The following is a 14753-nucleotide window of genomic DNA, read 5'->3' on the forward strand; positions in this document are numbered from 1 at the left end:
TATAATTATTGGAATATATTTTAATGTAAGAATTATCTCTTAAGATTACTCTGATAGACTTTCCATATGCAACATATAAACAGGCACTCACACATACACGCTAATTAATATGGCTAAGTAAGTACAGTCATGGCCGCTTCTTAAAATATATATATATATATATATCGACGAGTCTTTATTGCGCGTTGGACACTTAAACTAGGCGTAAACTAAATTACTTTGTACGTTGTTCTCGTTCGTGGCACGGACCTCGTCAGACGGGCGTTTCCGCATTAGTATCCTTCCTGCAACAGTGACAACTCGCGATTAATTCCGATTCAATTGGACGCTCAGAGAAAATTAGAGGTAATCGTTGCGGTTTGCAAGATGATTTATAGATTTATTATATATCGTCACGTTCGCTTACCTCCTCGCTGATAATTTGACAGTCAGGGCAAGCACAGATCACAGAAAAGACATAGTTATGTTAGAGAACGTTCCAACGCCACCTTTTGTGCATACAGCAAGGAGAAATATGGGAAACCAAAGAAAACCAGAATGAATTAAAAAGAATGTTACGAAATTGCGCTAAGAAACGCTGTAACTTAAGTATGTTAGTTCGCCACCAACCTTTTTTTACGTACGCTAGATGTGACGTACTTGTATTGTCTTTTTGTAAATTGTTTTATATGTCAATGAACGCAATCAACTTTTTGAATAATCGTTTATATAAAGGTTTCTATTTTTATCCAATGTGACTACGTTTTATTATTTCTATAACTTTGTTAATTTTGATTACAATAGCTTTCATGGCTCCATTTTTAATTAATCAGATCGTTCTAAGTCACATTCACTCCATTTTAAATTATAATTTCTCATAAATCTTTTTCCTGTTAATCTCTTTAAGATTCTATATATTGAAATAGTATTTTTTATGTCATTTTTAAAAGAAGATATTATATTTTCGATATAGATGATGTACAGATATATAAAAAGAAAAAGCTCAATGAAAATAATTTCGATCTCTAAAACGATCTAAAACGATCTCTTTCTTTGTTATATTATTCTTTGATTCATTCAGACATCAAATCCATCGTATATAAAAAACTCATTTAAGTTTTTACTTTCGTCTATTTAAATTATTTAACAAGGCATCCGATATCCGAGTAAAAAATAAATATCCCAAATCTAAATATAATATGTGTATTTATTACTCACTCGGTCTCGGTAATAGTCTGTTCGTATTGCTGTTGTTGCTGCTGTTGCTGCCTGAGCGCTGCCAGTTCGTTACTATGCTGTAGGTCATGAGTCAACGAACTCGATAGTATCCTGCCGCTCATCGGCAGGATATACTCGGGTCTATCCTCCAGAACGGTGGGGGTGCCCATCTTGCCACGTTTCAGACTGCCGAATCTTTCAGAACCGCTGAGGTTGTCGTGCTGGGAGCCGTGCAGACTTTGACCACGTTTCAAGCTGCCGTAACGCTGCTCGGAACCACTCAGATTTTCGTGATTTGAATTCTGTGAGTGATGGCTCATGCTAGAGGCGAGGATGCGTGACGACATGGACAGCATGTACGGTGTGGGTGATACTGTATGGTCTTCCTCGGCAGTATAAGGGAATAAATATTTTTCTCCTAGATGATGCATTTTCTCTTCACCTTCCGAGTAATTCTCATCCGGCTGATTCTTCTGCGGTGAGTTCATCTCCGGATACGGCAACGGGTTCGGACTCGAGGTTTTGTTCGAAGCAATCTCGTTATCTGACATGGTGCCACCAGACCATTGGCTACTTCGCACATCCATTACTGCAAAAGAAATGAACAGTATTATTTTTAACTTTTCTCAAAAATCATATTACAATCCTTTATATTTATATAACTGTGTGGTGCTACTACAAAAGAGAAACATTTCAATCTTTTAATTGGAATTTAATTTTATCATTTCTTAATTTCATATCTTTTTACAATCACTTATTTTTTTTATGATTCAAGACTTTTATGCGTTTTTCCTTTTGTTCTTAATTTAAACTTGTGATTGCCAATCTTACCATTTGATGATAGATATGCTTCTGGCAGTTGAGAACTCCATCGAGGGGCATAGATCGGTTTGATGTTGGGGAAGAGTTCAGCATTCGAGCAAAGTATGTTCAAGTGTTCGGCAGGATTAGTATGAATATTAGGCAGATAGCTGTGAGTGACGTGCTGCTGTGTAGACACTCCCATGTTTCTGTGCGACCTCGACGTGACATCATCCTCGTCGGAACTATGCGAACTGGCAAGGTCCAAGCTTCTGCCGCCTCCTTCGGCTTGCGAGCCATCGGAGTCTGATTCTGATTCTCTGCGCTGACCCCTTATCTCTGTAGATTCTTTTAAAAACATTGTGTAACATTAACTTAAGGACAAGTAAGTAAAAAAGATGATTTTCGATCAAAGCGGGTCTTGATTGGAGATGACCTTTTATGTGATAAATGAATAATAATACAAGTATGTGTGAATTTTTACAATTTCCAATTCAAACAATTTGTGCGCTGATTATATTTATGTTGAAATACAGTCTTTCAGATTATACAATATCATATGAAACTAGATTATACAATATCACAAAATTAACTTAATTTTATTTATGTAATGAATTAATTCAAATAAAATAATTTTAATATATAATATATAATTTAATATTTTAATATATAATTTTAATATATAATATTAATATATAATTTAATATCAAATATTTCATCCGCTGTTTTTAAAAATTTGTACCTTGTCGAGAATGTAGTGCTGATCGATGACTCCTCGATGATAGATATGGATCTCGATCGCTATTATAATTACTTGTAGAGGTTGATGTATGTCTCAAATGCGTATCGCTACGATAAGGGCTTGAACCTGTTTTATTTGTACTTCTTGAAGTTGTGCTGCTTGTAGAAACGCCAACATGAACTCTCTTGCATACGGATTCTGCTCCGTTATAAGTCGAGGAGTAAGCTAGTGCTGAACGCTGAAATATAAACATCAATATTAATGCATTCATATTTAATTCATATATTTGTAGCAAGAGATCAATTTTAAATTACATTACCGAATGGCCATTTACATTTTGACTGCTACTTCCGTTGCCCATACTTCCTTCTAGCAAAGGCGTTTTTTTACCAATACACCTTAATAGACTTTGATACAAATTTCTCCTAACTCTACTATTGATGAAGCAGTAGCCGATCAGACTAAATGCTGCGTGAACTACGATAGCAACACTCAGTAAATACGATAGCATCGGTGAGTTCTCTGACGCATTGAGGACCGCCAAAGTCCATGTTGATCCTAGTAAAGGTAATGAGGCCACAGAGAGCCATAAGAGCGTTCGTAAATTTCCAAAACCCATGATGTGCTCCTTCAAAGTAAACGCTGCGCGGATACACATTACGAGAATGCAGAAGTTCACCAACACGGCAGCACAAACGGGACCTATGAGCGACCAAATCACGGTTTCATAGATGGACAACCAGCAGCTGAAAAATCAAGTAAAAATTTTTGTAATAAAAAATTCCATTTAAAAGTTCAAAATTATGTTCTAATTCTAAAAATTGTATTCTATTATACTATAATAATTATATTTTAGTAATTTTAATAAGTCGCGAATGGATGTTATATGGATTATCGCCATAGAATTATATCATCTCATTTTAAGTTTTAATTTTAATTAATTAATTCAATTTTATAAAGATGTTATTATAAAGATGTTATTATTTAATGATAAACTAATAAAATGTTTTATGTTATAATAGTAAGTGCTGGATTTTGAAATTTCAAAAATAAAAAAAATTGGAAAAAATTATTTAAAAAATAAATCGTTAAACTCAACTTACAAATAGAAATTTCCGTACTGATCGGCCCTGACTCCGATAGTAAGTCCAACGATGACAGCCGGCAGACCGTATCCCATAGTATAATAAAATCTCATCTGGCCGTGGTTCACATCTCTCATTTCTGTCAGCATCCGATAAAGATGAACGGAGTCTACAAGGGTCCAGGCAAAAGTGCTCAACCAAGCGTAATGCAGTCCTATCGCCGTAAGTTTGCAGGGGAATTCGTTGGAGACGAGAGGATTTCTGGCTTTGAGCGCGATTAGGTATAGGATTTCCGCCATAAAAACGCATAATACCAAATTCTTGTGAATACTGTTAGAATTGGTACCACCGCCGCGAATTAACGCTAGGATCAAGAGAGCAGATAATAGCAGTGGTAAGGCGAGCATAAACGCGCTGTAACTGGTCACATCCTCTAACAAAGATGGCTCGGGAACATATTCAAGATCGAGGACGTCTGTCAGTATGGCAAAAGTGGACAGTTTCATACAAGAGCAGTTCACAATAGTACCGAATGATAAGGAATTGTCTTCAATTTCCGTGGTGCAGCCCATTCGACTCCATTCACCAATTCTGAAATTAATCAGGTAAAATTATTTTCTAAACATTATAAAATTTTTATATTGAAATTAAAGAATAAAATTCAAATTTATATAAATGAATTGTGATTAATTAAATTTATCAATTGTCAAATAAAATTAATTTTTCATAGAATTGAAATTTCTTAATTTGTGAAAAGTTAATTAACTTTTCTTACCCTCTCGCCGTGCTCCAATGAACGCATTGCGGATTTGTTCTGGTCTTGAAATCATCATTTTCATGAAGCCAAAGTCTGACTTGAATCGGAGACTGCAAAGGGATTCCTGTTAAGGACTCGTACCCGTCATCCGAGGGAACTAACACCGAGACAGTCATTATGGGCGATCCAACTGCTACTTCTACTCCCCATCTAACTGATACCGAATCATCAAATCTATAATTCAAACATTAATATTAAAAGCAACTAGCCAGATAAGCCATCCTTTTATTCCCATTTTTGCATATAAAGTTTAATAAAAATAAATAATAAATTCTTATCATATTAAAGTAACAAGAAATTTATACAATAATTGAGTAATATAATATACCTTTGTGGCAAAAGAGCACCAAGTTCTTTGTATTGCACGTAACTCAGTACAGCCTTTCGATTGTTCAGACTGTTTTTCACATTTAATTCACCCTGTATAACAGGTTTGATACCTAATGTGTTGAGTGGCACCTGGATCTTTGAATGTGGATCGAATCTGCTTGGATCAGCCATGTAATTATTGTACTTTGGGAAGCTAATAGATGGACCAAAATGCGCTGAAGAGCTTAGAAAAGTAGAGGTATCAGGTAGAATGACTTTCCGATCAGCTTCCGCGGGTCTTGCTGTTGATACAGTAGGATCTTCCTTATACTCAATTGTCTCATAGCCGAAGAGACTCTCCGATGTTACGATGTCTAGACCCAGCACTAAAATATGACGCATATAATTTAATAATAAAATTAAAATAAATATTAAAAATTAATTTCTTTGCATGATATGAAGTGAGTTAGCTTCAGCGGAAATTTTAAAATTTGTTTTTATATTATTATTTAATTAAATGTAAACATTGTCACATGTATTGTCGCGCACAAAACTTATTCATAAATAAAAAAAATTTGTTTTAATTTCAATTTTTTAGAGAAGTAACAACAAATATCTAAAAATAATAAAATACCTAAAAATATTAAATAATTTATAATATTAAATAATTTATAAGTTTTTAAAATAAATCGTTTCATTAATTAAAGTAATTAAATTGGAAGGAAGATAAATGGTCTCACATATACATACCAACATTATCATTGACTACTTCAAAGGGATTGGTAAAAGTATCATGTTGAGATGCCGTTAAAGTCTTCAAGTATCTCGCCATAGCGTCCAGAATCTTATCGGGACTATCTCCGTTAAGTTCTCCTATCTTGTCCCATTTTTCCTTGTATTTGGATCTTAGAATTGCTCCGGCTATACCGATCAAATGAACGACGTAATCCTTGTCTTGACTGTGAGTCAAGTTCAGACCCACTAGACTTTCTTCATAACGTAACAACGCCACTAGCAAAGATTCCGTCACCAGAAGATCTGCTCCGTACATTTCTCTCGTAATATTCACCGCTCTGTGAACATCTTTTGCCATTTTCACGGCTACGTAAGTGTTTAGCGTGAGATCCTTGGTTTCCAGAGCTGCTAGCTGGTGTCGATGTTCGATGAAGGCCTCCGAAGTGCAATTAAAGAGATCGGGCGGTTGCCAACCGCCTAACTTGTCGTCGCAAGATCTGGAAGTTTTGCCCTCGGCGGTGCCGGGACAGTCTTCAATGGCTGTCAGTCCAAAAAGAGTCCGCGGCCACCACAGATCATCCGAATACGATCTGGGACAGCCATCATAGACTACCTCACAACCTCTCAGAGTCACCTAATATATTAAAAAATATTAATATTTTAATTAAACATCATTAAAAGCGATGGTCTTCTTAAATTAAAATGATTTTATTTTAAAAGATTCATTTAAAAAATTTAAAGATATTCACAGTATTTAAATTTTTAAGAAAATGTTAGCTAAAATATATTTTACATTTCTCTCTATTCTTTTACCTCAGCATAAGAATTTGGGCAATCGGTGCATGAACGACCGATCACTCCCGTTCGACAACGGCATTGACCAGTCTCACTGTCGCAACGAGGACCGAAACTGCCAGTTGTGTAGCACTCGCACGGTGTGCACTCTTTCCGCCCGTTCGGCTGATAGTGGTTCTCCTTGCAGTGGCATTCGCCGGTGGTCTTGTTACAAGCGGGATCATAGCCCTTGGTCTCGTCACAGTGGCAGGGCCCGCAAATTGGAGAGCCCCACCATGTCGCCGGACAGGGTTGTTCACTTTTCATCTCGCAGTACTCTCCGGATATATCAGAAGAAGCGCATTTACATTGATACCCACGCCGTAAGTCGGTCGTATCTTCGACGCAGGTACCGGCATCGCTGCAGGGTTCGAGATTGCAAATGCGTTCGCAATTATTACCTATGTGGCCAGCCGCACACACACATTCGCTCGATCGCCACTGCGCTATGCAGATTGATGCCTGTGGACATTCCGTGTTGCAATAGGTTTGAGATGAACAACCAGCGTCGACGTTTTCTTGGATAGTTGGACGCTGAAGAACGCTTTGGTTGGTGCCGATTCGTATATCCTGCAGACAGCCATCAAAGAACGGTAGATCGATAGTAGTCGCTTGGTCCAGACCACCTACAAGAATTCTGCCAACGTACAAACCCTGCAGCTTAGCTGGTAGCGGCACTGTCACAGGTCGATCGCGATAATCTGTGTCTAGGGATACGTGACCGCTTTGCCAGACAATCTCCATGCGATGCCATTCGCCATCCGCAACTGTACCGCTAGTTCGGATTACATCAGCACCGTCCAGCGAAACGACCAGTTTGCCGTTTCGGATTTCCAACAAGACCGAGCTATTCTGGCCGATCTGCACGCTCATGACAAATGCTAGTTGTGCGCGAGTGCGGAGACTCAGTGCCGTCATCCACGGTAATTGAATAGGTCGCAGTAACGGATTGAAGCCGAGCATGCCATTGCTGTGAAAGCTATACGGTGCGCCAATTTCTTCGGCGCAAGTAGGCCCGGCAAAGTTATGTTCGCATTCGCAAACGAAACCTGACCAGATCTCACGGCATTTACCATTGTTCCTGCAAGGCGACGAGGCGCAGAAGGCAGTTTTTTCGGGGCAACCCGCATTCGTTCCATTGTCGGCTACGAATGAATTCAAGTCAATGAAAACGTGATCGATGTAAAGATCACTAATGCATCCAACATAATCTTTGTTGCGGATTTGAAAGCTGGATGGGATTGCTGGCAGACCACCTAACTGTAATGGTCCAGTCAAGTCCAGAAACCTGTGACAGGTTTCGGTAACAAGTCCGCAACGTTCTTCGAGAACTCTTTCACTTCTACCAGCGCAGGTCCATTTAGGACCCAGTCGTTTCTCGCCGTATTTTAAAGCGAGCGCGACGTCACAATCGTCTAGAGACACTGTCACTGTTCGATTGATATACGAGACCACAACCTCGTGCCACTGACCGTCTGAGACACCGCCAGGAATGGTCGCCATTGCTCTTGTTACTTCATCACCGAGGGAAAAGCTAAACTGCATGCGTGAATCCACGATTTCCAGGGCAATAAAGTCATGGCGTTCATTGTATCTGCCGTTGTAGAGTAGCAGACCATCGGCCAACTCGGTAGCAAATTTCAGTCTAAGATGAAGACGATGACGTTGCTTGAGAGAAGCGAAAGTGAGGAATGTCGCTGGACTGAAACTGCGAGCTTTCAACTCGCAGAAAGGTGTTACGCTTTCCAGAGCAGACACAGGGCAACCTTCACAGGTAAAGCCAGCAGTATTTTTCACGGTGCATTGAGAATCACCTTTGCAGATGCCGGGTGAGCAAGCGTCGCGGTTCATTGAGATCTCACAATTTACGCCGGTGAAATCCGGTTGGCAGATACATGAATATCCACCCTCTCGCCTGTGGCAGATGCCGCCATTCATGCAAGGATTCGAGTAGCATAAATTCACTTCGGTGTCGCACATGTAAGCCTCGCGACTACCAGTAAAGCCACGGGCGCATCTGCACGCGAATGTAGTCACTGGATATATGGGTCGAAAGAGAACTGTATCGCTGCTGGCAAAACCAGATGCGTTGCCAAACTTGAGCACTGTTAGGCACTCTTCAAAATTCAGGCAAGGTTCACGAACGCAGAGATTATCGTCGAAAGGTAGAACAGTGACTGTTGCCAATCTCGCCAGAATACCGCGGTTGAGATATACTCGTTCCTGAAGAAATTGTGGACTGTAAAACTCGTCAACCGTGCCTGGCTCGACTTTGCGTGCCGAGAAGCTCACGTTCAAAATCTTGCTCTGCACGTTTGCATCTTCCTGAACACTAAAGAGAAAGATGTTCTCCCGCGGACATGGAATGATAGCCGCCAAGCCATCCAGAAAGTAACCCAGAAGAGGACTAAGAAATGCTTCCACCGTCATGTCATCCAGTCTTACTGTAATTGAGTTCAGCAGCATCTCGTCAGTAATCAGACGTACTGACAACGTCATTGTAGCCTTTGCCTCATTGATACCGTCTGTCACGGCGACTTCCATAGTCGCTACTCGCGGCACGTTAGTATTGAGCTGTGGCGACAATCGGATCTCGCCAGAGGTTCTATTGAGATCGATCAAATTCGCATTGTTACCGGCGAGGATGCTGTAGACAAGATTGTCCGTTACATCAGCATCCATTGCTGGTATCCGACCAATTGGTATAGTTGGGAAGAAGTCCTTGAAATTATTGAAAATTATTTGAAAGTCCTTAAGCACCGGTGCGTTGTCATTCACATCGGTCACTAGGATCTGTACCACCGCATCCGAACGTAGCGGCGGTGACGCGGCTCGCACCACAAGTTCAAATTTCTTCTTCGGTGATTCGTAGTCAAGTTCCTCGAGGGTAATTAATTCGGCGCGATCGGCGCCTTGGCGAACATTCAAGCTGAAGCTATTGGAATCCTCACCACCGATGATACTGTACTGCACCACTGCGTTAGGACCCTCGTCTGGATCGTGGGCATAGATTTCACCGACAGTTGAACCAATCGGGGAATTCTCAGTGATATAAAGAATGATCTTGTCATTCTCAAAAGCGGGTGGCGAGTCATTGATGTCCTCAATCTTGATAGTAACAGGAACGACAGACGAAAGTGCAGGTGAACCGCGATCTGTGGCGACGGCCTTTAAAGTATAATATGCCACTGATTCTCGGTCCAATATTTTCGCAGTCCTGATAATACCTGTCGTAGAATCAATCGTGAACGCTCCATCGCCGTCATCCTCTAAACTGTACCTTACCTGGACCAGGTATATATTGACTTCATTAGAAAGTTGTGAAAAGAATTTTAAAAGTTGTATTAAAAACTTTCTACTATTTATTATGCTTATATTTATAATTATTGTTGTTTAAAAAAAATTGATAAAAATAGTTTTTATCGATAAAAAATACTAACTTAGTAATTTATTGATTATATTACAAATTTAAGATATATATTTCTGTTTAATATTTCTTTTAATTTATTATTTCTATTAATATTTCTATTAATTATTAAAATTTGTATTTATATAAGCAAACCAATTAATATACGATATTTCTCATTCAAATTATCATAGCATCATTTTTTGTTGGAGAGAGCTACACTTACTCGGCCATTGAGATCGGTATCTGCATCGGTTGCCGCGACTCTCAGCACGCTAGTGCTTAGCAAAACATCTTCGAGAATCGAACCGTGATATTGTGGCGCTTCAAAGACTGGTGCGTTGTCATTTACGTCCGTGACGGAGATCTCCACATCGGTAGTATCCGACAGCGATGGCACTCCACCGTCGCGGGCGGTCACTGTCAACAGGTACGAGGGTACCGACTCGCGATCGAGCGCCTTTGTCGTCGTAATCGCTCCAGTTTGTGGATTGATGGTGAACTCGGTGATCACTTGTTCGCCATTGTCAATCGCTAGACTGTATGTGATCTGGGCGTTCTTGCCGACGTCGGCATCAGTAGCACTCACTACCAGGACTGTTACGCCAATCGGCGCGTCCTCGAATACCGACACTGAGTAAGGTGCGTTTTCGAATTCTGGAGAATAATTGTTGGCGTCCGACACGTTGACATAAACCAAGGCGGTATCAGTACGGCTACCTGTATCCGACGCAGTCACTGTTAATACAAACCGCTTCTCCTGCTTATAATCGAGTGTCTGGGCGATAGTTATAAGGCCACGTCCGTTTTGCGAAGAGATAGAGAAACGTCCGCGCGTGTTACCGCCCGTGATTTCGTAATGGATTCTGGAATCTTCATCCGGATCGGTGGCGGTCACCGTAGTGACTGGGGTGCCCGCCAGACTATCTTCGGATACTACAGCCTCGTAGGTTTTTGGCTCGAAATAAGGATCATTATCGTTCACATCGGTCACTGTGAGAAATACTGTCGCGCTCGCGGATTTTGGTTCCTCTCCTGAATCCGCTGCAATTACGGTAAATTGGTACCTAAAATCAAAACGAAAATCTTTTGTCAAAGGATTTGCTAAAGAATCTGAAGTAAGTTTTTTTTAAGTATTGAAAATTTTATGTATTGAATGGAGGAAAAATTATTTTATATATATTTCTTCAAACATTATTTTTAAATGTTTAGTACAATTTTTATCCGCATTGATTTATGTTTCAATTATTCCAACTTCAATTAAATGATGGTTTAAAAATCGATAAAAAAGATTAATATACTTTGAGCATTGTTCACGATCTAATTGCTTCGTCGTGTAAATCCAACCAGTTTCTGCTTTCACAGTGATGGGGAAGTTCTCTGTGGAGGCGCCGGTGAAATCGCGCGCACCAATAGTGTACTTGATGAGTGCGTTATTACCCTCATCGGCATCATACGCTTGTACTCTCAGGATCGAATATCCCATTGGTACGCTTTCCGACACCGATTCTTGGAAATGACTGGTATAGAATCTTGGCGCGTTGTCATTTACATCCCTGACCATCACGAGCAGCTGAGTAGTGTTAGAACGCGCGGGCGAGCCACCGTCCTGAGCGCGAATGACAATCTTGTAGCTCCTAGTGGACTCGTAGTCGAGTGGCTTAACTAGAGCTATATCACCATTCATTGAATCGATTGAGAAGGTATTCTGTGTGTTGCCGCCGATGATAGCGTAGCGGACAGCAGCGTTAGCGCCAGCATCCGCGTCCATCGCTCTGATACGGGCTATCACTGGATTAGTCGTGTAATCCAAGTCCTCTGGCACAGTCGCCGAATATGTACGCTCGGTGAACTGTGGGTAATTGTCGTTGTCGTCCAGCACACGTACCACTAGAGTCGCGTTTGAACTACGTTGCGTCGAAGGTGATGTCGCTTGATCCGTAACACTGAGCACTACCGTGTAAATCTCGGTTTGCTCGCGATCGAGAGGAGTTCGCGTAGTAACTACGCCGGATCTGAGATATACAAAGATTTGTATTGTGAATATAAGAATCGTATGAAATTATATTTCATTGAGTTGATCATATAAACAATTTTATCATAAGATCTTCTAAACAAGAAAAACTAAGTTAAGAAGAAACAAAGAAAGAAAGAAAACAAAAATTCTACGTTTATTCGTGTCATTGATAGTATTAAAATATAAAGAAGAGATAATCTATAATTCATGTAATAGAAAAAGATTGAAATCATTTTTATTCATGAATAAAAAAAAGAACTTCCTAAATATTAAGATGATGAGTTTCGGATGTCAAAAAAGTTTTCTTCAAATATGTCGGAATACATGATATTTGTAATATCAACCTTGGATCGATTCTGAAAGTCGCTGCATCCTCCATATGCGTGATGCTACTCCCTGCCGTGATAGAGACGATAGAGTACTCCACTTCGGCATTTCTTCCAGTATCTTGATCAGTAGCCTTAACCGTAATCACCGTGGAACCTACGGGAACACCTTCACGTATTGACGCGTCGTATTCCGGTCCCTCAAAGCTGGGCGTATGATCATTTGCATCCAATACATTAACTTGAAGAGTCGTTGTGCCGGTGCGCGGAGGAAACGAATCATCCACCGCCAATACCTATTTGGCAAATAATCCATGTTTGTAATTAAATGCTATTTTGATTAGAACTTTTATTTTTTTGTTTTAATTATATGTTACAGCGTTAATAAATTTTAAACAGAAGAGAGATGTACGTCTCTTAAATAATGGTTTTTTTTTTTATTAAATTTATTCTTATCGTTAGAGCAATACTTATGTTTCTAATTTTTTTTCTTTTTACTTCAGAATTTGATACGCACCCGAAAATAGTGCACGTCGACATTTTCCCTATCCAATCTGGCACGGGTTGTCACTCTTCCAGTTACTGGATCAAGAGCTAATAATGCTTGCGATCTCGCATCTACCAAGGAACTCATTGAATATCGTACAGCGCCGTTCTCGGGATCTCTAGCTTTCACTGAAGTCACATACATTCCCGGCTCTTTTTCCTCTTCCACCGCGGCGAGATAGAGATGTTGCTCGAAATACGGTGATTGATTCTTGAGCTCTCGTCTCACCCTCCTACCAAGATCAGTATCATCCAGCTGATGGTGATGAAACACAATCTTCAACCGATGCTCGGCATCTGTCAGACGTGAGTCGCCAGTGCAGCGCAAATTCATGCTAACTGAAACTTTCCATAATGGATCGATCAGGCATTGCTCGGTTGCAGAAACCAGGTCCCCAGCGGCACCTTCCACGAGGAACCTGGGGTCTGCCACTCCACCCCATCTCGTTTCGCATTCCTTTAATGTCGTCTGAGGTAGAAAATCACGGAGAGCTGCCACCAGTTGAGACGTCCGTAGGCATACCTCGGTAAACCTATCGATGTAATTGGATCTTTAGCTATGAATTTTTATTTTTGCGAAGCTAAGCATTAAATATTTTTTTTTAATTTACTTTAAATTAGTTAAATATAACAATCTAAAGCCCGTTTTTACCAATATAGATTAATTTTAATCTCAGTTCAACTTATTCAATACTCAATTCAAGTTATTCTTTATCTTTTTCTAATTCTCAGAACTGGAAAAAGATGAAGAGTTAATTAAACCGAGATTAAAATTAAAGTATATAAAAACGAATCTAAATTGTTTAAACTAAGTTAATTTACACCTGGGTTAATGTACCATTCTGACCATTCTGACTGTTTTTTCAGAACAGTATCTTTTTTTACTATAAAGAGTCTATTTATATTTTGTGTACAGAATTGTCTACATCTATATTTCGTCAAATAAATTAAATTCCGATATTACGAGTCAGTATCTACATTCATTAATATTTTTCTACATCTAACAGTCGATTTCCAACCTGTCGGTGCTGGGCATCGCGTAAGAGGCCAGAGTCTCCGCCATCCAACCCCTGGTGGCCGCCAGATCGTGATTCTCCCCGCCACATCCGGTAATCAGGATCCTTAATGGTAAACTATAGTAATCGATAGTGGGTCTACCGAGGCGGGAGCTCGTCGAATCGACGTAGAAGGTGAAAACACGCGGATACTGGAGGCCTTCACAGCTGAGCATCTTTGCCAGAGTTACGCGGCCTGTATGCGGATGGACTTTGAGGAGTTTCCGAGCAAACCAAGCGGTGCGCTCACTGGACGCCTCGTACTTGCGACGACCGCCCAGCTGTGGCACTCCTGCCTCGAAGACGACAGTGCCAACGGGCGTGCTGGATGGTAATACCGTCAAGTAGCCATCGCCCAGCGTCCAGATGGTCGTCAAGATCAACAGCATCCATTTCCACCTCGCCATGGCGACACGCACTTAATCCGCGCGATTTTGCGGTCTGTGCTTTTCTCTTCTTAAGTGTCTCATGATTGTCTATCTTCGCGAATCCTTCACGAATTTAACACATCGATTCACTAGGATCCATCTAAAGAAAAATATATCGATCTTAAATTTTTTAATTAATTTAATTTGTAGTATCACATATTTCAATTTCAATCTAAGACCGAATAACTTTGTTTTAAAACTGAAATAATGGACGCTCATCAAGTTTACTTTAAAGAAATTGTAAAATTCACACAAAGATATTATTAGGCCTCAAACCTGCCTGCTTTAAGCAAATAGGGGTTTTATTTATATTTAAATTTTTTGTCAAGAAAAAATTGTTTTGAATCCGTAAAGCACTTAAGATCGAAGATTATCGCTAAAATAAGTTTATTAAATCATTATATATACATTAAATGCAGATAATTTTTCCATTCCATTAGAACGAATGGAAAGTC

At 39.9% G+C, this 14753-nt stretch overlaps 1 protein-coding gene across 1 annotated transcript; it reads right to left on the reverse strand.

Moving 5' to 3' along the window:
• Nucleotides 1–253: 253 nt before the first annotated feature.
• On the reverse strand, nt 254–14277 carry LOC105622765 (protocadherin-like wing polarity protein stan). The gene is made up of 15 exons (XM_012204176.1): nt 13835–14277; nt 12787–13348; nt 12288–12565; nt 11228–11941; nt 10153–10993; nt 6500–9805; nt 5702–6320; nt 4971–5337; nt 4601–4816; nt 3844–4416; nt 3060–3486; nt 2741–2978; nt 2029–2346; nt 1198–1786; nt 254–284 (listed from the first exon to the last, which is right to left on the reverse strand). The coding sequence occupies exons 1-15, from the start codon at nt 14275–14277 to the stop codon at nt 254–256; spliced, it is 9522 nt and encodes a 3173-aa protein (XP_012059566.1).
• Nucleotides 14278–14753: the final 476 nt, after the last annotated feature.

Source organism: Atta cephalotes (genome assembly GCF_000143395.1).
Source record: "Atta cephalotes unplaced genomic scaffold scaffold00048, whole genome shotgun sequence".
Lineage (NCBI taxonomy): Eukaryota > Metazoa > Arthropoda > Insecta > Hymenoptera > Formicidae > Atta > Atta cephalotes.

Excerpts from the sequence above, each read along its gene's own strand:
- LOC105622765 (XM_012204176.1), bottom strand. The coding sequence starts at position 14,277 with ATGGCGAGGTGGAAATGGATGCTGTTGATCTTGACGACCATCTGGACG. Across the intron at positions 5,338-5,701 it reads AGTAGTCAATGATAATGTTG|TGCTGGGTCTAGACATCGTA; the intron begins GTATGTATATGT and ends GTCATATTTTAG. Across the intron at positions 2,979-3,059 it reads AAAATGTAAATGGCCATTCG|CGTTCAGCACTAGCTTACTC; the intron begins GTAATGTAATTT and ends TTTATATTTCAG.